Below are 24,298 nucleotides of genomic sequence, written 5' to 3'. Positions count from 1 at the left end.
GCCCTAATATAATAACGACGGAGTCTAGAGTTTAAAAATTAATCTTAATACATCGCTGCTAGTGAGATACGACACAAAGGGTATATCATTCGTGTAATATTCGTGTACGCAGAGATGCGTCGAAAGTTACGCGATTAAGATTATTAGTTTATTTGTACCTGCTTATGGGCTATAATTTATTTTTGTTACAAATATTTTCTAACAAATGATGCATCTATTTGTCAATATGATATACTAAATATTATACTTACGAAATACATATTTCTCTTACTATTCTCGTTTGATATTGATTTTTTTCATTCTTTAGAGACGAATTTACCGGTTGCTTTACTTGTTTTACTTTGTAAAAGTAAAAGCCTGCACTATATATTTATTAATTTACATTACATTAAATTACATTCTTTAAATCATCTTGCATATCGAAATCGGTGAGGAGGTAGCTATTCGACAGGTTGACCAAAGTAGATACAAGTTACAATAAATATTTATGTTGACATCATATATTTTCCTCTTTCTCTTAGTTTCCATAGTGTTTGCTTATGTTGAAAATACAATCAAATATAGCGAGTCCTTCCCTATAGACAGAAGCAGTACTCTGTTACGCTAGTATTCACATATTTTTATACATATCAAACAATATATTCACTTCTTACTTTACCGACAAGCTTTTTCATTACATTCGATATAATCACTTATACATTTACACTTGACTAATTTATTAAAAAGCGTTTGTTTTCCCCAGTGTGTTCTTTCGCCGAATTGCATTACAGCCGAAAATCTAAATAATATCAATCAAATAATAAATTTACATTTGCAGTTCGCCGTTTTAAATATACAGAGAAGTATGTTGATTTTTTCCTTTGTTGGACAGAATTTTTGCTCGGTAAGAATAGCGTTGCTAGCGAAATATTTTCAATGCTCTTTAACACATATTAGCGAGCTAAGATTATTTTTACAAACGGCGATTTTTTACAAATGACCGATTAATTCCTATGACGCCTTTCGCGTACTATTAACGGTTTATATTATATCGATTTAATGAAAAATAAACAGGCTAAACGATAAACAACTAAGACAGTTTAAATCATGAGATTACAGAAAGAACGAAGTAAATATATTTTCAATAAAAATATGTAAATTTTAGTAACGGTTGTTTTATTTATAAGTACATTTGTGCGTTTTTATAACGAAAACGTTTGCTTGTCACAATCTTCTTTGCGAATTTATGATAGTCGTGCTCATTTTTTCTATCGATTACAATATTTTTCTTGCTTCTCAGAGCAGTGATAGTTGCGAGGTAAATTATTAAGATACAAGTCTGTACATGTAAGTAGTAAAATTCCATAAAGAATATAGATTTCGTTTTTTAGGAAATTAGAATTTGAAATAGGATATCTTCGTGCAACGAATATTAATATAGATATCTTTTTATCATCTATTTGATTTATCAGCAATTATATCGATACACCATGTAGGAGCACGAAGATTATTTAATTAAGCAAGCACTTTATATATTTTGCAAACAAGCAAATCGTACACGAAGCTGCTATATATGTATTATTATATATGTATTATAGTTTATATACTCTTGTTAGAAATTTCTCCTAACTATACGATCTTTTTCCGTTAGAAAAAAGGAACGTTTCGTTAACATATGCAAATAGTAGTAAGTAGATTATTGGTCCGTTATTTTTTATACACATATTAAACAACAAAGTATTTAAAGTATACAGAATTTAACGGAAATAATATAAAACTAAGCATCTAATCGTTTTGTATGGTGTAGCGATCGAAAGGAATCATAAATGGCAACTTCATTCGACTCAAATTCAACACATTCGACGGTAATTCAAGTCTGAGCTTATGTATTCGTATATAACGATATCTATCGACAGGAAGAAACTCTGTTCTTTTCGTCAAATCTCGATTTAGCTGTACTCCACGTCAAGACGGAAATATGATCTAATATTTAGCCGATAGTTAACATCTCTATTGAACAGAATCAATAATGTTGGAGCTATCGTTCTGGTGAATAATAATGGCCCTGCGTAATAAAGGGGAACCGATACGTCATGTCGCTTCTTGAAACTTGTCCTATTTCACTTGCGTCAGATGAATCTTGAAGAGATTGACTGCTTAGGATATGTACTCTTATATCCAGGTATGTACTCGTTGCTCAGGACTTTCCTCCTCCTGTCAAGATACATGGCCGGCAGTTTGCGAAGTTTTCCACTTTCTTCCCCGACGTTGCGCCAAAAACCGATCGTTTCCTCCTCTCGAAGATTGTAGGTACAAAGGTATTCTCGCCGTGCCTATCGAAATTAGAAACAGGCCTTGTTTGCATCCATTTATCGATTCTTATTTTCGAATCGATTTCTACTGCATCGTAATCTCATTTCATCTCATCTCATTCCATTTCATTTCATTTCATTTCATTTCATTTCATTTCATTTTATTTCATTTCATTTCATTTCACTTCATTTCGTTTCATTTCATTTCATTTCATTTAATTATTTCATTTCGTTTAATTTAATTTAGTTTCATTTCACTTCATTTCATTTCGTCTCATTTCATTTCAGTCCATTTCATTTCATCTCATTTAATGACTCGGTATTAACCCATTAAGGGGCAACATTGCGTTAACGATATGGAATTTTGTTATTGCATTCGATTTACGCACTACTACTCGATTGTAATTGTTAATTATTCCGGTTAGAAGAGGACATTCCAAGGATTTGCCTAATATCGTTTGTTACTAATTATCTCTTTCACCTAGATTCCACGTGTAATTTTATCAAGTCTTAAGAAATTGAAGTATTTTTAGCGCTATGATGGATTATTTTCTTTTTTTTTTTTTTTATCTTAACAAAACGGTACTGTAAAAGTTATTTTATCTATACTCTTAAATAACATTGCATTTGCGCAACTTTTCCGGATTATTTCACTGTTTCGTCCTTAATGGATTAATGTACAAGCACACGTGTAAAAATTCATTTTTAAGTTACATACGGGAGATTGGAGTTATTCGTAAATCGCTGCGCCTTCTTTTGGTAACGCGATACTTTATTTTTATCCGTAGTTTTGTCTTTTTTGTTATTTCAAAGTCGAGTAACGATAATAAATCTTAAGGTGAAAGTTCTAAACGACAAAAATCATCGATCATAAAATCGTCGATAAGAAGAAGACAACATTGTGGCGGCTTTATATCATGACGTTGATATTATATCTCATTGTATTTGAATAAGACCCGATATATATTACGTCACTTTAATACACCTGCGATATATTTTTCACTTTTTTTATCAATTAAACAAAAGTACATAGGTACATATGTACCTGTATGTAAAATAACTTCAAGCTCCCGCATTCCATTTGTGTAAATCTTTTTTTTATGAATCGTTCGATGACGAAATACCAGGGCCTAAAATGTATAAATGTATACATATATCTGAGATTACATATGACGATGAATAGTTTTCACATCAACCGCATTGTATGAAAAAGCTATAAACGCATTGTTAATATTCGTTATAATCGGGCGATTGTTGGTAATTCAACCGTGTATCGCGATTACGAAGACAAGCATTGTTGATAAATTAGTCGTTGATAAAAGAAAAATAGAAAATTATTTGGCATACTATATACGTACTAGAAATATATGTATATTATTTTATTAACCCTCAAACGGCAGACCGCGGACAACAATGAATCGGTTATGTTCCAACCATGTATGAAATTTCAATTTCCATAGTAATTTGAAAATCGTCGCGTACAGACGGGAAGAGAAAAAATTATAATTACGAATTTTATTCGAAAAATATATTTATTTATCTTTATATAGTTACTGTTGCATCTTTATTACAAGTTTCTAAAAACTATGAAACTCTAAGAATAGGATCAAATTTCCAAACATCATAAAACTTTAGGAATTATAGGTTGCGTAATAAAAGCTACAGACTTATATGTGTAAAAATAAGAAAACCATGAGAAAATGATGAAAACTATGCAATAAAACACTCTACAGCACGATACAAATTACATACAATACGAACACTATGAAGCTAATAGAAATCTAGAGAAGTTAGAAAATTGAATTTTGTGTTTCACATGTCTTTGCTGATCGCACTATCACGATATAACTAGAAAGCGTTAAAAAATCCATTCTTTGGTTTTATTCGATGCTTGCATTCGAAACGATCGTCTCATAGCCGCGAGGGTTAATTGATAATAATTTTTCTTCTAAAAAAATGTACACGTAAACGCGAATCTAATCGTATGTGTTTAACATTGATATTTTAGACCCTGAAGTGTAATGATTATTTTCATCGATGCTTTCGATTAGAAAGTTGTTCCGCGGGGTAAATTATCGAAAAGAATCGAACCGGATATCGAAGGAAACAACGATCGGGGTTTCAAAGTCGATTTCGTTACTACGTCTCGCGATTCACGTCGGCATTGGTTTCGCCAAGGACGACGCTGGTAACGGTGAAGTCGTGCAAATCTATGTAAGAATTTCGTGCATCCGTGTGGGCGTCGTCGTGTTCGAAGCGTGACTCGCTCGTGGATGTTGTGGACGATGTGGTGCAAGGACGTTCCGAGGGTGTGCAGGAAGACGTACACGTACCGTTCCGTGAAATCCTGGTGTTGGTTTGAGGACTTCCGGTGCAACTGTATCGAGACGTTAACGCTTCGGAACGTGATAACGAGGGCTCGGCGGCAACCTGTACCATCGGACACCAGGAGAAAAAGTGGGCAAATCCTCGCCGAAATCTGCAAGACGGAACAATCGTTATTGGTCAAATCGTTAAATAAATACCAATTTCCCTTCCAATTTATTCTTTTCTAATTAAAAGGTTTACGGGAAATTGGATTTGACAGACCTGGACGGAGAAATGATTCCATTTAAAATCGTATTTCAAACAGAATATCGCCCGATATACATTTCGGACGGAAAACACAGCTAATATTTTATTGGAAAGTGAAAGGATCGCGGGTTACGTTTCACTCTTTTTTCTTTCTCCAACCTACTTGTATACATTCTACGTATACGTACAATACGTTCGATGCACGAGTGTTAACGACGAGAACTATTGGTCTATTGTGAGGAGATTGTTTGTTACGGACAGCAGTATTTTACTTGTTTGATGCGAAACGATAATAGCGATACTAGTACTGGTACTGGTACTGGTACTGGTATACTGATACTGATACTGATACTGGTATTGGTACTGATATTGGTGCTAGCACTGATACTAGCGGTAAAATTTCACCGGAACAATTCCTGTGCATGACGTGTAAAGGGATTCCGGTAAATGGCTATTTTCAAATCAATCATCCGGCACCCGTTTCATTCAGTTTGTGGGCCGAACAATGTTGTCTGGATTTGTCTTCGACGATTCATGCGGTTCTTTGATATGTACATATGATGTACCTATGTCGTATCTACGGGAGAGCGTACCGCAATTGAAATCCCTATCTACATATCATCGTCCGTGTTAGACAGAGACTTTCTTTTTCAAAAGAACGTATTTTCGATTTGAAAATACATTCGTGCCTTAAATTACGACACCTGCCGATAATTTCTCGTCTTGTGATAAATCTATCGTTAATATTATCGTTAATACTATTGTAGTAACAACGATGCATCCATTCTCCCGTACGAAGAGAAAATCGACCAAACAAGCGAAGCAAACGAAAAGTCGAAAGCCTTATTCACTGTTTCAACGTTTAGTCAGAGTACGATCGGTTTGCGCGATGGCGACATCGTAATCGATAAGGTTCTATCAAAATGCCATTAAAACTTTTACCAATTAAATTCAAATCTTGATGTTGAATGTACGACATTACACTGTTAAATGTGGTTTCAGATTACAGAAACCGTAACTGCGATCGAAGCGTGCGAAATGCCGTCTATTACGTGTCAATTTCGAAACGATTAATTAAACAAAGAAATCCGACTGATTCAAACTCGACTATCGCACGATGTATTTTCTTCGTTGTTCTATTCAGAAAAGCATCAAATAAGGTGTAAACTATTACTGACGCGATTTTATCATATTAGCAAATAACAAAAATAAGTTTAGTAATTCTATTTTATAAATTTCTCGAAATTTCTCCGTTACCCTTTTTATTATATTTAGCATTTTCACAACCACGAAACAAATAGTTACGTAAGCACGAAACAAGTTTTTTTTTTACTCATATGTCATTAGAAGTTTATGAATGGGTTAAAGAAACCTTTCGATAGTATAATTAGGCAAATACTTATACGTGGCAAATTTTCAAATGTTTAATCATGAAACTAAAATGGAAACTGGAAACTGGATCGATTAATACATGTTTTTAAATTTCCTAAAGGCATTTCGTAAAGGTTAGTGAAAGGTACTTACGTCCTGTTTTAAAGTAATATTTTACCTGGAGTTCATCCAACAGTAGATTATGGGATTATACATGCTGTTAGACATGGCGAGCCAGTAAATACCTAAAAAAACTTCTTGGATGTATGGCTCGTTTGTAATCTCCGGGAAGTATGACGTTATGATGAAGTACACGTGAAACGGTAGCCAGCATACTGCAAATATTACTACGACAACAATCATCATTTTCACAACCTGAAAAACAAATGTACTGGTATTTAGTAGCCATCGTTGTTGTTATTAGTCGTTACTTTCTATCGGTATACATATACGATTCTTCGTTTAGTCGAAGAAAGCTTGGGAGCTTTGTCATAGTAGGCTACGGAGATCGATGGTAGAAGAAAAAGTTCGATATCCATGATACTATTTTGACGTTTTGTTTAATTATTTCGCGTGCACACTGGATGCTTTCATTACCTGATGATTCGTAGAGTCGATCGAAAAAGACGGAACGTTCGGAAGATATTCGAATTACGATTCGAACGATACGAATTCGATTACGAATTTCTCATACACAGGAACATAGAAGAAAATACAGGAAAACAACTATACAATTACACGTTTAATATATTTCGCATGGTGCAAATTCAAAGCTGTTTGCGCGATATTAAAACTGGGACAAAGGATAATACATCGAAATATGTAAGTTTACAAACTATAAAAAGCTTGTAATTCTACCAATATCTTTATACATTTCTCTCCTTTTGTTTCCTTCCCTTTGTTTTTATATTATACCGGAGAATACTCTGCTTCTTTACGCTTAATGAAACTTGTATTACGTCAGGAACCATAGGTACGCAGCACGAAACGTTGTTAATCAACGTTGCTGATCGCCCGACCTACGATATCTTGTATTAAGAAGACACAGCACGTAAATTATATTTTTTAACGTAATACATCTTTGTCTGGCTATTTGATATCCTGCATTTCTTACTCGTTTCACTTTCATTGAAATAAACTAAACTCATACATATACGCATAAACATACATATACATATACATATACACAATGATTAAGAAGAATTCATACTTTTCATTTTTCATTCTGTATTTACCCCAACCATGAGAGTCGTTAAACTTTGTAGTATATGAGATCTAAATGTTTGGAATAAATGTCTGGAATAGAATTTACCATTGTTCGTTTAAATATATTTTCATTATCTCGAGTTCTACTTGTCGAAATTGCAAAATAATCTTTCGATCGTCCCTAAATTGTTTGCGAAATATTTATTGCATCTCAGGGCGTTTCACATTAAAGGGCAACTACTAAATATTCAAATGATTTTGCTCCTCGTTTTATTAAGTCTATCGTCATAGTTTGTCTAGAAACATTTCTTTTGCGATTAACTATTTTTTTACTTACCATGTCCAAGATATATCTCAGGTTGCCGTAAGATTCAATCATTAAAATAATAAACTACAAAGTTACTTTTAGCCATTGTCGATTCTTCGGTACAGAGCTTACTCTGTCGAAAGAAATTATATATTTTGAAGTTCGAAGCATCGAATATGCAGATCAACCTCTTAAGCTGTTTCCAAGAATGGAATTTTTCGAAATTAAATTTCTCATTTTTCTTGCAAAGCAATAAGCGGAACAAACGTTTTATATTTCACGATAAAACCTGTATATTACTAAAATGAAGATGCAAGATCGGAACAAAATATAAAACTATAAAGGAATGTAATAGAATATCCCTTTTTTCGAAACCATATCACTCTATCACGCAAGTCAATTCCCTTAAATTCTCGCTTTTACGGTTCACTCGCCACTACGCGGAAATACACTTTGTTACATATACTCTGCATACATATATGTACATCTATGTTCATATATCTACGTAGGTATATCTATTCTCTACTATTCTAAAATTATTTGTTAGTAAAATTAGGACGACAACGAAACCTTGGTCGCATCGTCGCGTTGCGTCGTCGAGAAAATCTCGATGGCCATCTGTTATATTTATTCGTGTAACTAGACTCGCGGGACACATTCGCATTTGACGAGATCGTCGCTGTCCCTTGGCTCCCCTTCGCTCGATTTCATCTTCACGCCTTTAATTTCTTGGCCTTCCATTCTTCTTACAAATTGTCACATCGTGTGTTACGTGCATCGCTAGGCCAGTGCTCGCACTGTATCTACATACATTTGCTTGCATCGATCTCAAGAAATTTCTTGAGCTACCGTCTGTTTATTAGATAGACCGTAGACCGAGAAATTCTTGTATTCGTCTGTCGACTGATTTCAATCTGAACTTTCTTCAACGATGTTCTTTGATCCTTTTACGGGGCAGGTGATCACGGCCGTTAGAACGTTGTGTTTCTACGTACGTGGCAAGATGGACCATCGGTGATTCCGCATATAGAGAAAAACGAGAGCTCTTTGCCGCTTAATCGAAATCCAATAGGATCACTTGGGCATAGGAGAAGATTGCAGAAAGAGATTTCCTCATACCCATACGCGTAATCTCTTTCTCTATTTTTTTCCGCCCGTCGCGTTCGTTATTAGTTAAATGACCGCTTGACTGATAAACCTATTACATTCGATAGAAAAGAAGACTGAACTTGCGTGAAATATCAAATGCAAACGAATTACGTATCAAACGTATCAAACTATATAATTAATAAGAAATTATAATAATCATAAGAAATTATAATAATATAAAATTATAATAATCAAATTATATAATTAATAAGAAATTGAGCAATGTATCAAGCACTTTAGCCTAATGGCTCGATACATAGTATGTGCACATAGCACCTACACGTAGGTTGATTGTATAAAATTCGAAGGAAACCATTGGGGTTTATACATCCTTGGTTATATATTGATGCGTCCAAGTTTGCGATCTATCGAGTTGTAACGATATCAGTTGTCGAGGGAAAACGTTTGGAACGATGGTCAGAGGAATTTCCTCAAGAGCTAATTCTTTCAAAAATTAACTTTCCTCTTCAAGAATGCACGACAAGTTATTAGACGTCACGACGAGGATGTAAGAAAGTTTCATCAGGCGAGCAGGTACTGCTTCCTAGAAAAATTTTCGCCTGAGAACACCTTATTCGGATTTTATCAAAAAAGGAACTCCTCTTAGTAAGGAACGTACGTACTATCGTAAGAAAGTGCAGTTCCACTATATTTGCAGCCCAATTGTAAAAACGATGGAACAACATAACACGAGTGTAATAAAAGTTTCAAGTCCGGTTTCGTTATTTTTCGAAACCTGTACGCTGTACGTATACCTATTCGGTCGTAAAACTCCAACGTCACGAACTAACACTAACGTTCACTGTCTACGATGCATTATCATTATCAGGGTGTATGGATAATCTTAGTCGAGTCTCGTTAATAGAAGAATTTCTTGGGTTTCTTCCGATATATTTAAGATCACCTAAGTTTGTCCTTTAATTATATATTTCAGTGTAAATTTATGTATCGACTGAAATTTTAATCCAAATTTTTTGGCGTTAGCTTTTCCCGTTCGATGATCATCATCGATGTATCATAATCTCTTCGAGTAATTCTTTCGAGTTAATTCCACGGCATTTTCTACTTTAACGATTTAAACGAATGACTTTAATGAAAGTAAAGCTATCGTACGTAGTTTTAATCCCATACACATACATGCATATATGTATAACGAGCAATTTGATTTACGTTCTGTTTTAAAAGATTCGGTTACTTAAATTTTATTAAATATCGCCTTAACTTCCAACTGTTAGAACATTTATCTCTATTTATTCCACACGTGTAACAGTACTATAAGTATTGGCTGATTACGAGTTAACACACGCTGCAAATATATGCGTCGTTGGAATTATTACGAAATTGTCATAGCTTAAAACGAAATGTGTAAACTTTAGAAAGGAAAGTAAATGAGTAAATGATTGAAATTATTGTATCGCCTTAACAAGTACTATGTGAAAATTGTTAAGAAACGATCGAGACATTTGCAAATTGCATCATCGACGCGATGTGTTACGAGAGAATTTAGTTTGCGAACAGGTGCGGCGACCTGGTAGACCTTCTAATTAGAAATTATAGCGTGGCTTAACGTCTAAACTGCTTTTAAACAAAGATACACCTACGTGTGGATATACCATAATACCGCCTCGCGTGTCTATCGTTGAAATTCAGACGTTAAGTCTAGATATTTTTGCGGCTCGCGTTTAAAATTAATTGGCAGGATGCCTTTCCGGAGTAATTTTACGATCGTTTCGTTACGATGTGGTTCTAGGCGACTCGAAAAATCCTTGAAACAAAAGGATCGAAACACGTTAAGCCAATAATATCGGCATTCGTTCATATCCCTTATCATTCTCTATTTGCATTACATATTGGTGTCGTTATTTTTTTACGAGTTCAAATTTCAAAATCGAGTACTGCAAAAGTCGCTACAAATATATGTATCTAGAAATAATATTTGGATAGAAATATGTAAATAATGGGACAGTCGATCGTTGGTTCGTGGAATCGTAGACTGCATTAGAAAGAGAATGAAAAAGGAGAAGACTGTGAAACGCCAACAACAACAAGCTTTGAAAATGCATTATTGAATCTAATTCACGACAGACGACAAAGGAAATAACGTTTTTTAGATAAAAGTACGTAGCTTTACCATTATTCCTCGTATAAGGACGGTTAAGGACAAACTATATTATAGGATTATAAGACTTAAACTATAAACGATGTATCAAAGCTTAGACCAACGTCGATAATTTCATTATTCGAAAGAAATAATCCATCTTTATTGTATTTTTATTGCGCGCGTTTAATTTTGAAGACGTACTATCTGTCGTAAAACGTTCAAAATAACAATTGGATGACGTAACATAGAGAACAGGTTACAGAACTAGCGCTTCGTGCGAAGAAGAAAATGGTGATTGTTTGGTGGTCATATGCAAGACATTTATTCCTGTTCGTCATAACCTGGGGCTACAACTACAACAGAAACATATTGTAAACAAGTAGATGAAATCGTACGTGGTTTAACAACGAAACGTGGGATTAATAACGAAACAAGCCGCGTTGGGGAACAAATGGAAACCAATCTTGTTTCATGATAACGTAAAAGCTGTCGCGTGTCGAAAATAACCACACGAGAACTTGAACTATTAGAATGGAACTTTTAGTTTCGTCGCATCCCTTTTATATCACGGGTATCCGCCCATCTTTCTGCATTTAAAACCATTTTTCAAAGTACAAATTTCCGATATTCGATGATATAGAACAAGAGACGAATGTTTTCGAGGAATGGAAAATCGTCCAGATCAAGGGATTAGTTATCGTTTGATAAAGTGTTATCGTTTGATAAAAAATTAGTAATGATTAGTAATAATTAAAGTTAACGATTATCGTCGCTCTCTTTCCCTGTTTTTTTTTTCTTCAATGAAACACGAAGCATAATAAAAGAGATGATTTCATTCCCTCGTGATTTACATACCCTGCGCTTACTCCTTATACCTTCCAATTGCCCGGCGGTATTTTCGCCGATGCTTTGCGAACCCCATAACTCCAAACCAATTCTGGCGTACGTGAACGTCATCGATCCAATTGGTAAAACATACGTCAGTACCATAAAGATCACATTGTATCTGAAAACAGGAGACGTTGTATTTGAATACACGTGGTTATTCACATTGGAGCATATGTTTCGAGTAATATGAATTCGTATTTCCTTGATATGTCGGTCATACGTTACGCCATTTATATTTATATTTATTTCCTTATATAACCGTTTGTCCGTTAAAAAGTCTCCCGTATAGTATAATAATATAAAAATGTTTATGTACGCGAACCATGAATTTGATTTATCTTAAAATTTTCAAGCGAGTAGGAAGAATGTGGACAAAGATACGCAACAACGACGTCGTGCTTAAACATGCTTAAAGCATTTCGCTTTCAATGAATTCTGTGATCGAGCTCAAAGCATAGTAGCGATAGCTTTGTGTGATAGTCGAATAAAACTTTGAACTGCACTTTTATCAGCTCCAGTTGGTAATTAAAAGTAACACCGATGAAACTCGATGCAGAGTGTTCGAATCCATTAAATCGAGGAAATTGCAGATTATTTCCTCATCTTTAGAAAGTGTGTTGATGAAACTACCGAACTGTAGGTACGTTCCGTTAAAAAATGTTTTCAAAGGAACTTCTATTCTATGTGCACGAACGTTTGCACAGTGAACTCGAGTATTTCATTCTAGAGTAACAGTTTCATACACAAACTGAGCTAAACTACAAAATTGCGTTATTTACATTTGTAACTAGAATGAAACATTAACGCATAATAATTGATCGATATTGTCGAGCATTGTTACATTCTGTACGTACAATTGTGCAACCATAAATCGATCAACATTATTTATGGGTTGTTAAATGTTATTACAGTGTTTTCCTCTTTTAGTATTTACAATTTAGTATTTCGTTTTATGAAAATGCGATATGCGTTTCACATGTATAAAGACTTCAATCGACTATCTAAAAATATGTATACAGAGAGAAAGAGAACAGACAAAATGATACGACGTTGAATTCCTTTCTCGAAATAAAAAAGACAAAAGATATATATATATATCATTTTGTCTGTTGTTTGTATTTGTATATTGGTTGTATCAAGGTTGGTCACACTTGTGTATATTTTCACGGGAAAACTGAAATAACGAGCCGTCGATTCTTTTGGTCGTTTCATCGGTCGAGTAATTGACGATGTTGCTCGCAGATTAAGCAAAATTCGTTTTATGGTAAGCTGACTGATCGGCAGAGCCGATCGTTTACGCGTCATAAACCAGTTGTTAGATGATATCTGTGATCGATATCGAACGGTGCAAGGATTTGCTCATTATAGTTGTTCGCGATAAACAACATTTTAAGAGATAAAAACGGGGCCTTTTTGAAATTTCGTTTATAACGTTTCCTGCGAACGAATTTCCTGCGAATTTTAACCTTTAAAATTTACCTTTTCACGTAGCTTTAATTCCACATTGCTTCGCAGTGAAATTCTACGGTTCTTGAAAAGGTTGGTTCTTCGAGAAAGTGTAATGAGACGCTTGTACCGTTTCAGCACGAATTAGCATGCATGAAATAGGAAAGAAAAAGGTTGCGTTTCGATTATTAAGATAAGCTCACAAGTATTCGTCGTAACTGAGACCATTGTCGTCTCTGTTGGGAAAATCGCCGTAGCAGATCACTCGTATTTCGCCGTTTGCAAAGTTTTGAGTGTATGTTGTGTAGAAGAGTAGCATCGGTAGCGAGAGGATGGCTCCTACGATCCAAATGAAAATCGCTATGCAGAGGGTAGCTCTTTTACCCATGTGAGGTCTCAACGGGTTCATGATGGCCATGTATCTGCAATACACGATACGTATTAACTGTTAAAATATATTTTTTAATGCATATGAACCTAGCAGCAATCGATACAAACACTAAACTGGAAGATTATAATGCAAATAAAGGACGAATCTTTCGTGATATTAACACTTTGACTGCCACGTTGGTCATATATGTGACGCCACTTCTTATAATTGTAAAAATCGAATGAAAATTGACAGTTGGGCTATTTAGAATATAACGGATAAACAGAAGATACCTTGAAATAAAAAGTGTCCCATCGAACAATTAAATATTTTTATTAAAACATCAAATGTTTCAACAATATATTCTGTATGATTTGCTTACGACGAAATAACGAATGCGAATGGTTTGTTGAAATAAACGAAGCCTTGTTATAATATGTCGCTATCACCCGTGACCACCAATAAGACAAACAGTCCATTGGGCAACAATGTTGTCTTATTATTATCTTCCCATTATATGCTTTGAATAATAAAAATACTCCCGTGGCGTCCTCGGCGAACCATGTAATTTCGGCGTGGCAGTCAAAGTGTTCGAGCTATGCTATGTACTAGTTGTACTATTTACGATATCATTATGGACATTAATGATAGTTATGTATGTATGTATACTGCGTGCATACATAGAGCAGGACGCAACTCGTGAATTTTAATGATTTTCAAATATGTTGTTAAAGTCAATGTCCTGAGTAATTTTGTTACTGGGATCGGGAAGGTGTGCTTGCTTTTATGCAATCATCATCATATTAATCTTACATAAATTTCATGTAATTTCACATTTCCTGCAATAAACTTAATCTCGAGTTAATTACAGCCAGTCACTCGCATAATAGTAACACGATAATACGAAAGTGAGACTTTTATCGTTGTATTTACTGTCTCGCGTCGTTTATAAAGTGAATTGTACCATGAAACACGTTATATGAACCAGTGTTTTCATATCTGTAGAAACGAAGCAAAGCTAAACTAAGAGATTACTTGTCAAAAAGCATACGTTTAAAAGATTATTAGCGAAGGGGTAGGATAGTTGTTACAAGAAAATGAAATTAAATCTTAATTTGTATGGTGTAACTGATTGTATGGTGTGAGAGAAAAAAATCAGAGGATAGCTTGCGCTATTACACTTGCAGATTGGATTAACGACTGACATACTTACACGCTTTTTAAATTTCATTCAATACGGTCTTTCTTGCGTCGCGTAGTGTCGCGTCGTGTCGCGTCGTGTCGCGTCTTGTCGCGTCGTTCAAATCTATCCCCAAAGTTCTCCAATGTGAATCTGAATCGTGAAATTCTTTGTCAACCAGGGAAAATGCGATTTCACTTATTTCCTTTATTCTACGTAAAATCTTGTTGCAGCTTTTTATGTTTCTTCGTTTTCAATCGTCCGTCATTGTAACGTCGTCGCGTTTTGACGATTTTTCAGTGATTTTCGGTAATTTGACAACAACAAACGATAACAGCAAAAATTAGTCGATACTCTATCGGTAAGAAAACGTAATATTCAAAATTGCCAAAATAATTTTTCTTCCATAATTAAAAGTAAATCTATATATGTATAGTAGGCATTAAAAAAGTACAAGTTTATGATGGTAAACGAAACGATAGCGATCGAACAATTCTTATGCGGCTCTTGCAATATAGGTCACTATAGAATGTTTACGACGGAAGGTTTACGTCTGTTGAATGTCAAATCCACTGTAAACAGAAGTATCTTTGAAATGCATACGAGTTGAATATATCCTCGCCTTTGAAATAGAATCGAGATTTTAGATGCCAAAGAATGTCCACTTTCTTTGCGTAAACTTCGATAAAGCCAACTTGCAACAAAATGTTTCGCATATACGATAAATTATGGTTAAGAAGAAAAATTGACCTATTCGAATCGGCATGGTTCATCGTACAATAATTACTACATATATATTTGATAAATAATAATAGTCTGTTCGGTTCATCATGCCTATGGACAATGACATATACCCAAGTACCTCTACATAAGACATATAATTTATCTCCAGCTATAATTATATTGCAATTTCTGAATGCTGTTCGCTGTATGTTACATAGATCTTTGATATAACGATATCATTATGTACATATATGTACTTGATCGAGCAATGTATCGTGTTTGTCGATGCACGTTAATGCGATGTTTATATAAATAATTTTGATGCCATATGCGTAAAGAAAAGGGTGGCTCTGCTTATAAATTAAGGTTTCGAAGAACGTTGAACTGAAAATATCAACGTGTTTATCGCTCCAATCGCATGTTTCATATAAAAGATAATATGAATTCTTACGTATCTCGTTATACGTATCTGACGTATAGAATAACTGTTTGTATAGGCAACTACGGGTATTTTAGTCATACACCGCGCTCTATAAAATGTGAAATAATAATAATTATAGAACAGAGTAGCCCGAAGAATCCGATCGACAAAGATGTTTAAGAAAATCATTAAATACTCCTTTTCACGCTTGCTATTCGCCGCACGTTCACTTTTTCTCAAACGTGATTTTCGTTTGCTTCGACCAACAGGTCAATCTTTCCAACAGCTTTTATTCGTTCTATTTCGCAACCTGTATAATCAGTAGATCCAATCGAAAGCACATACGTATGTAAATGCAATATACGTGCTTGCTGCCCTTCTACGTAGCTGTTAAAACAAAATTTCGTCTATCGCACAGTAAAACAACATTTTTTAACAAGTGTTTTGAGCAATTGAAATGTGCGCGAAGATTGTGTAAAAATTTCATCTTTTAAAGTTTATTACTACGTGCAATATCCGTATCAGTACATATATATATGCATAAGAAATGTCTTGTGACTGTCGTCCATTTAAAATTCGCTTTTAAATATAAGGAAAAGTACAAGTTTTAAAGAATATCAAAGTTATATGACATGCCAGCACGAAAGCGTACTCTATCAACGTACGAAAGTTTCAGAAACGATAGCTTCTCGCAACTCGATGCTTCACACGGACGATATCTTGACCTGAAATTTCTGCAAACTGTCCGATGTCTTGTGAACGCAATCGTGCGAGAAACTGCATACACGTTACCACTTACCAACTCGAAGCATCTCTCATTCTAGAAACTAGACACTCGATCGATTTTATCCACCTGAATCTTTCGTACTTTGATCATTCTCGTGCTTTTCATCTTTTATTTTACGTTTATTTCAATCTATACTTATTCGATCGTTACTTGCTTTAAATCCAGTTTACTTCCCTTAAATCCAGCACACCGCTCTAATATTCTATTCTTCCGAATTATATTTTTCGAATAGGTACATTTAGTTTCAACTTCCAACTTTAAACGCTGTTACCGCCTTATACGATTGCATACGGATAAAGAAAATATGTTGATTATTTTTTCTTCAAAAATCTCACGCCTTCGTTAGTTCGTTAGATGCGCGAGTCTGATACGTTCCCTTTCCTAGAGGTATCCAGCGATGTCTTTCCATTGTCTCACATCCACGTCCACGTATTCGGTGTATCCTCCTTCTACTTTTCACTGCTCTCTTATTCTCTCTACGATTTCATAGGCAAATGACCATAGTGCAAAGACCACGCTCGCAAATGTTCCCGTTATCCTCCATTTATAAGCATACCGATATTGAACAACGAAATTGGCGCTTCGCCGATGAATCGATCGATCAAACTGCGTTCTTTTCGCAATAAAGGAAAAACTGTGTCCAAGCTCTCCGAGAAAACCGGACAGTTATGCCTCGTGCATTCACCACAGGTCGCTTTCAAACAGATCCGAATTCAGATCCGAATTCAGATCCGAATTCAGATCCGAATTCAGATCCGACCAGTTACTCCACGTTAGTTTCGCGATCTACGTCAGAGAGGAAATAAATCTAAGAGATTCGTTTAACGTCGGTTAAACGAATCGGTATCCTATTAATCTACGAAGTATGTTTCCAGTATGCAAGATATGCAAAACTTCGTATGCGAAGAAATTTCTTCATTGTGAATGTCTACGTCATACTTTTAATAAGATTTCAAGAAAATAATTTCGAAAGACCGAAACGTAAATATGGTAAAGGCAAGTATGGTAAAAAGGTAAAGGTAAATGTAAATAATAATGCAAGTGAAATTGCATTTTTCATAGTAATAAATATAAACTGCTTTCGAGTACGTCGTACACGCGAAAGCTCATAACGTTTTTTTACAGTTAATGTTGAGTCCCGTTGTGCGCTTACGTTGTGCGTTGTGTCAGAAACACTGTCACAAACACTGTCAGAAATCACTTACGATTGAAAAGATTGCGACAAATAATTTTCAAGATATCCTATTCCATTTGTTCGTTTCGTCCATTCCAGTGTTGCTAACGGTTGTTGCCAAACGGTAACAATTTGCGTGATGCAACTTTTCATATACATACACACGTATAAAGCTGTATACAGTAAATTATTAGGTGTGAAAAGAATATCTTTACTGGCGATATCTTCACATTATCGATTATAAATCATTTAAAATTATAAAGTAGACACCAGTTTGACACGCGAGACTTCGAGATCGAATCGTTCGTTACCGACGATGAAATTAAGATTCACGCGTTATTTTCTGTCGAGTACCGGAATGTTTTTGTCGATCGATCGAACCTTCGCACCACCGACACCAACAGTGGCATTGGAATTTTAATCGGTCTTCCAATGGTCGGGAAATAGCACCATAGGCATTTTGATTAAAATTCGAATTATGGTTTATGTTCACGTTTGTATTTCGATTCACACGGATCTTCATATTTTCCTGTTTATTTATGCATATCTTCGTAGTAAGAAGATAAACATATTTAATCGATTTATTGACAAATTTAACTAGACTAGAGCGAGTATTATAAATACGTAGAGTGCTACACGGTTGTCGCATACAGAAGGAAGCTCGTAGACGATAACTCCTCGTGATAAAAGTGCGCCGGGTGAGTCGATGAGAACCATTAATTACAAATAACTTGTTACCTGCTGGTTGTACGAAACTCGACTATGAAGAAGAACTATGTTGCATTCCTATCTGACTGCGGAATGTAAAGATATTGGAAAAGGATGTCGATGTAAGAAGATTTAATGGAACTTTAACGTATGTTTGTCAAGAGAACGGTCGAATTTGACGAGAGAGCGGCCCATAATTCCTTCGATAAATTTGATCCCGGTGAGGGAGTAAAATGCGATGCGATAACAAAATTTAAGTCCGAAGGTGGAGATCGATTTTGCGATAGCTTCTCTATATTAGACCCAAACAGACTACATATCGCCTACAAATTACCATAATACCACAACATTGGCATAATATGCGAATATGTATATAAATATTAATAAAATTATCGCACAACTAGTCGCACGTTGCAACAAAAAATATGTACTTACTCCGGCAATATCGTTATTATATCGAGTGTTATATTATTGTTGCGAACAGGAGTTCATCGACGAGTAATAAGCGACTTTGTCGGGACAATGAAATCGTTCCATTTCACGAAGCCAGTCGTTAAGCGTTATCGCTAAGCGATTTAATTATCCAAATTTCTGTAAATCGAGTTTCGATGAAACGAAAGTTTAACAATGTTCGGTTAGATTTTTACTTGCTTCGTCATAAGCGATTTTACGAAAATTAACACAATCCTTGAAATTATATCCATTTCGGTTGACGAGCGACCGGCACAGCTGTAAGCTTACAGCTTACGTATCAATGTTGCGTTCTTCCTTTCATGCAGAAAAGAATGGCAGAAAAGAATGGCAGAAAAGAATGGCAGAAAAGAAAGGCAGAAAAGAAAGGTCACTTCCCCATACATAGTCGAATGAAATTCTCGCTAGGTTCGAAGGGTAAAGCATTTTTGCCACATATGTACAAACTATTTTCTGCGCCATCACCCCTTTCTACGTATTCTTTGTAGAGTACGTTTACATTGCAAGTCTGTGCTTTTCAGTACACGATTCACTGATCTACGAAATTGCAAGCATAATGCTAGAAATCTCATCTTCTATACATTTTCTCCCGCACCATTCCCTTTAATATGTACTCCAAGGCGATAATAGTATAATTTTATTCTTTTGTACTTGGTATTTGAGTTTGAAAAAGAAGTTGAGTTTGAATCGATTCCTAACAATCCCACTTGTCTATTTTAAGAATTCTTAATATCGTTTATAATTGTACGTATTATTTGGTAAATACTTAATTTTCTAATATTTTCATAGTTCTTCACAAACGAGCATAGATAATAACGACCAAATATCTTTTATAAACTGCTTCTATCCATTGGCTTTGGCTTATAGGATCGATCTATTATTTTGAAAATGCGTCTGTCTCGGTCTTCCCGTTCCCGTCATTAATATTAATTTCCAAGCGAGGCATTCATCAACCACGTCTTAATCCACACCAGAGATAAGACATCGATCCCCGACCTTCGCACTCTTTTGCGCATCATAACCTACACCGAATCCCTCGACACCCCCAAACCAAAACGCATATAAGCCGAGACTCGAGCCAGCTCGAGCAGTTCTTGTTCAGCCTTACTCTGATTCGGTATAATTTTACCTCTGTAAAATAAAAGCTTGATAAAAAGAAAATTAATCGTTGGGTTACGGCTCAACCCTCTTGTTCTCATAATCCAAGTCTCAAGTTTACGCGACACTCTCGCGGCTGCTCTTTGCTTGCAACGAACCAGTTTAAACGACTTTGCTTTCAATTGCTAATTCAGAGGTATCGACGTGGTGGCCGATTAACGTTATTCACAATGCTTCGCATTCACATGCAATCGTAGAGATCTATCTCACTTCTTCATTCGATTCTCGCCTCTTTACCGATGATTAGTCTTTCTTTCTTCTCAATTTCCATCGTTGTTAGCATCGATACAAGTTGCTTCTGACACCGTTTCGCCGATACGGATCTACATATATTCCAACCTGTATACTAATCACGAGTGTTAACGCGAAACCTGGGTGTCGACGCATGCGTCGCAAATAGGGCTGTCATTTATAAAATCCTGCACTCTTGTCACTCTATTTTTTAGATTAGGTACGATGTCCCAAAATAAAAGCTTCTGTAAATTATAGATCGTAGCTGGATAGCATTTAGACTGTTTCTAACGCGTCTGATGCGAACGCAACACTTGAAAACCACTTCTAGAAAAACAAATGCATTGCTATCCAGTATATTAGCATAGGTGCGTCTGACGCATGCCAGATCACCACCGTGTGCAACGCACATATGCATGTATGTATAGCATGATAGCGCGGATGATCGGTGGGGGCTGACGGTTTGGATTTTGGATACAAGCGAGCATCGGGACACCCGAATCCGGGATGGTAAAACCTAATCGCAAATCGCAATATGTTTCAATGTATAAGGTACTCTTTACATCTTTCGATGCCTGTCGCTTGTTTCTGCATCGATCTTATTCGATTATTCCAGCGATTTTCAATATTTTTCACTTTATGACGGACTATAAACTAATTGACAAAATTCTCTGGCACACCAAAAAATATATCGCACTTGATTCGGGCCGCAGCATTTACATCAGACGGCTATTATTTTGGCTATCGTCATTTTGTTATTTGACAATGTAAAGATAAAGAGGGCAGTGCGTCTGGATAAATAGTTAGTCGCGGCGCTCTGCTTGAAAATCGCTCAGTTATTCGGCTGATAACTTGACCGTTAATACGACCTGTTAACTATTTAATACTAGGAAAGATGGTATGCGCCGAAGATACTCGAGTTTAGTCGAGACTCAACCTATATATCGTGCATACACGTCCTCACAGCGAATCGCGATGGTTTCTTTCACAATTGAAATGCCGTTCGTTCCACCAGAAATTCTGGAACCTGAGCTTCTCTTGCAGTCTCGATAACGCACATTATCATTTATCGGCAGTGTCACAGGCACGCGAGTACGACGTGCCATTCACGTTCTTCTCTCCGAATCGTTGAAGCATAATTCTTCGATATAGTCACGGGGCTATCGAGCTATTGGAAATCATCGACGCCGATTCCATTCGATTCGATTCGACGTCGTTTACGGTCTACCTATGCTTGATCGTGATCGAAAAAATACCGCCGCCAAAAGCATGTTTTTTAAATAGATTTTTCCAAAGAGATTCTCGCGGTTAATATTCGTAAAAGACCTTTGACCCACCCGTTCAGAAGCTTCAGACTTATTTGTTGTTTCTACACTATCATAAGTATATCGTGTATCATTTTGTGGCAGGTCCTCGAGGAGTTTTTCGACGAGGCTACGCCACGCAAAGTTAGCTTTCGTCCGACCTCGCAAACCAAGAGATTAGTTACGGGTATAGGCGACGCGCTTTCGCAAAAGTATTTTACATGTATTTCGTACATTTTTCAAACATATTTGGAATCGTAACTGCGAATATGTATTAGAAGGACGATAATTTATGCGATTTGTAAATAAACACAGGCAGAGTTTGATACCGACAATAATGCAGTTTTAAGTATTATCTTAATACCTGTAATACCTGTAATTACGGGAAACTTTCTAGTTATGTTTGTTTATCTTTGACTCTAGCGAAACGGACTAAATTACTAACTTAAATTTTCATAAATCTGTTATTCAATTATTACACATACTTACACACCGGGAATGAATAAAATATGTATGCATATAGTATAGCTACTTGAAAAGAATTATGTCACAAGCGTTTCATTAATATTCGACGCGAGTTTGGAAATTTTGAAACGTTTCACCAATTATTAAGAATTTTATGATTAAAAAAATAACCGAATAATTACTTTATCGATAATTCCCAGTCTAATGGATCAAAATTTTCAATAATAATACTTATTATTATTACTTAATAATATTACATATAAATGATTATCAAGTAGAAGTAAAAGGTAACGTCGGTTGATTAAAGGGTTAAATTTAAATTTCAGGAAAAAGCCAGTGAATCGGAAATTACGTTTTCTTTGTACGTTTCCACGTACACAGCACAGTTAAAATTGTCCAACAAAGATTGGAATGTCTGCCTACAGAGAAAGCTGCATTTCCGTCTTTGAGATCGTGATTTTCATCCGTTGTTTCGCCCGTCTGTAGTCTGGCCCGAGCGTTATTTATTTTCCTGGAGCGACGAATTGTCAAGGTGGCGTTTCTATGTGCGCGCAGTCGAGGCCAAAGCTAACCGCATATTCGTCCAGTTTATGGACGTGTAATCTTTCGCATGGCGGTTCCATTTCACAGATTTCATCTTTTCGACCTTTTCCTAAGACTCTCAATCATAACTATCGGAGCAAAATTAATTAGCTATTAAATTGTATTTAATCGGCTTTCAAACACCGCCGCGTAGTTTGGCTCGAAGCAGTCGAGGTAGTCGAGTTCTAAATCATAATCCTTGATAATAGGAGTTCAATTAGATAGAAGTTTACGATAGGTTGAAATTTGCAATGCCGTTCTGCGAAATAATTCCGAGCCACGGGCTAACTGTATTAAGATAAGGTATTATCCGATATTGCGTATAATCGTCGAAACTCATCCTAAATAAATATCGAAATATCACTGAAATATCGTGCAATTTGGATTCTGATGTATTAAAATGCAAATATTTACGTATGTCTGACAAAGACAAACAGCTCGATAAACAATTCACGATAAACAGAACAGTACTCTGTCTCTTTTCTAATTGTAAGATTATTTCTATCTGTATAATTTCTTACTAAACCAACAAATAAATCGAACATGAATACATATGAATATGAAAATTTTGTTCGATTCGACTTCTGAGTGAGAATAACGCGCTTACCTATCTATAGAAATTGCCATTAAAGTGAAGACACTGGCGCATATAGTGAGCACAGCGACGAACTGACAGATCTTGCAGTAGAGCGTGCCAAAGGGCCAGTGACTGTTCAACATGTAGATGTAATTGAACGTAACGTTCAACGTAGACACCATCGCGTCTGCGATGCTTAAGTTTACCAAGAAATAATTAGTGACCGTGCGCATCCGTTTGTGCGCTAATACAATCCAAATGACTATCAGGTTGCCACCAGTTGCCACGACGATCATACAGGCGAACAGCAAGGTCCAGATCATTTGTCTCCACCACGGAAGTATGAATTGATTTCTCAATTGTAAATCCGTGATATTCGTGTTATTGTAGTAAGTGTTATTTTCCATCAGTAGTGTCATGTTCAACGGGTCGGGCGTTGAATTTACATAAACTTGGAGGTTCTGCATTTTTCTCGCAAAAATTTCTTAATTCGCTGACAAACTATCTATCTTCGGATGCACGTCTTTCGATTATCTTTTGATTTACTCTTAATTTAGTACGAACTTTAGTACGAGTCTTTTATTGGAAATTACGTACAGGTGACTACTCACCTCGCACAAATACCAATTTAAAAACGTCCGATCAACACGATTCGTTTCATCGGTTCAAGACGAACGTATTAAACTAGTTTTTCCAATCACTTTTCGTTTTACCTTTTTACGATTCACACTTGTATCAAATCAGCCCTACGATTTATCATATACTATACCGGCACATATTACAGCTACGTTAATCAGATCGTTATATTTTATCC

The 24,298-nt window shown here is 35.7% G+C and overlaps 1 protein-coding gene across 3 annotated transcripts; it reads right to left on the bottom strand.

The window, feature by feature from the left end:
- Window positions 1–482: 482 nt before the first annotated feature.
- On the bottom strand, window positions 483–24,031 carry LOC117230462 (tachykinin-like peptides receptor 99D). 3 transcript variants are annotated; one of them, XM_033487944.1, is made up of 6 exons: window positions 23,515–23,951; window positions 13,537–13,755; window positions 11,855–12,005; window positions 6,415–6,611; window positions 4,625–4,770; window positions 483–2,312 (listed from the first exon to the last, which is right to left on the bottom strand). In XM_033487944.1, exons 1-6 carry the CDS (start codon window positions 23,949–23,951, stop codon window positions 2,197–2,199), a joined length of 1,266 nt encoding a protein of 421 aa, XP_033343835.1. In that variant the 3' UTR covers window positions 483–2,196. The 3 variants fall into 3 exon arrangements, with proteins under 3 accessions (XP_033343835.1, XP_033343834.1, XP_033343836.1); XM_033487943.1 differs by lacking the exon at window positions 483–2,312 and having other exon boundaries at window positions 2,712–4,770; window positions 23,515–24,012; XM_033487945.1 differs by lacking the exons at window positions 483–2,312; window positions 13,537–13,755 and having other exon boundaries at window positions 2,712–4,770; window positions 23,515–24,031.
- Window positions 24,032–24,298: the final 267 nt, after the last annotated feature.

This window comes from Bombus vosnesenskii, unplaced genomic scaffold (assembly GCF_011952255.1).
Source record: "Bombus vosnesenskii isolate JDL3184/JDL3185 unplaced genomic scaffold, Bvos_JDL3184-5_v1.1 scf7180000013267, whole genome shotgun sequence".
In the NCBI taxonomy this organism is placed as follows: domain Eukaryota; kingdom Metazoa; phylum Arthropoda; class Insecta; order Hymenoptera; family Apidae; genus Bombus; species Bombus vosnesenskii.
The sequence above is the reverse complement of the archived record's forward strand: the minus strand, read 5'-3'. Positions and strand labels throughout refer to the sequence as shown.

Bases quoted from the DNA above. Each gene is read 5' to 3' on its own strand.
- LOC117230462 (XM_033487943.1), bottom strand. From the start codon at position 23,951: ATGCAGAACCTCCAAGTTTATGTAAATTCAACGCCCGACCCGTTGAAC. The intron at 13,756-23,514 runs GTAAGCGCGTTA...CGTGTATTGCAG, and splicing joins ATGGCAATTTCTATAGATAG to ATACATGGCCATCATGAACC. The intron at 12,006-13,536 runs GTGAGCTTATCT...TCCTGTTTTCAG, and splicing joins CTCAGTTACGACGAATACTT to ATACAATGTGATCTTTATGG.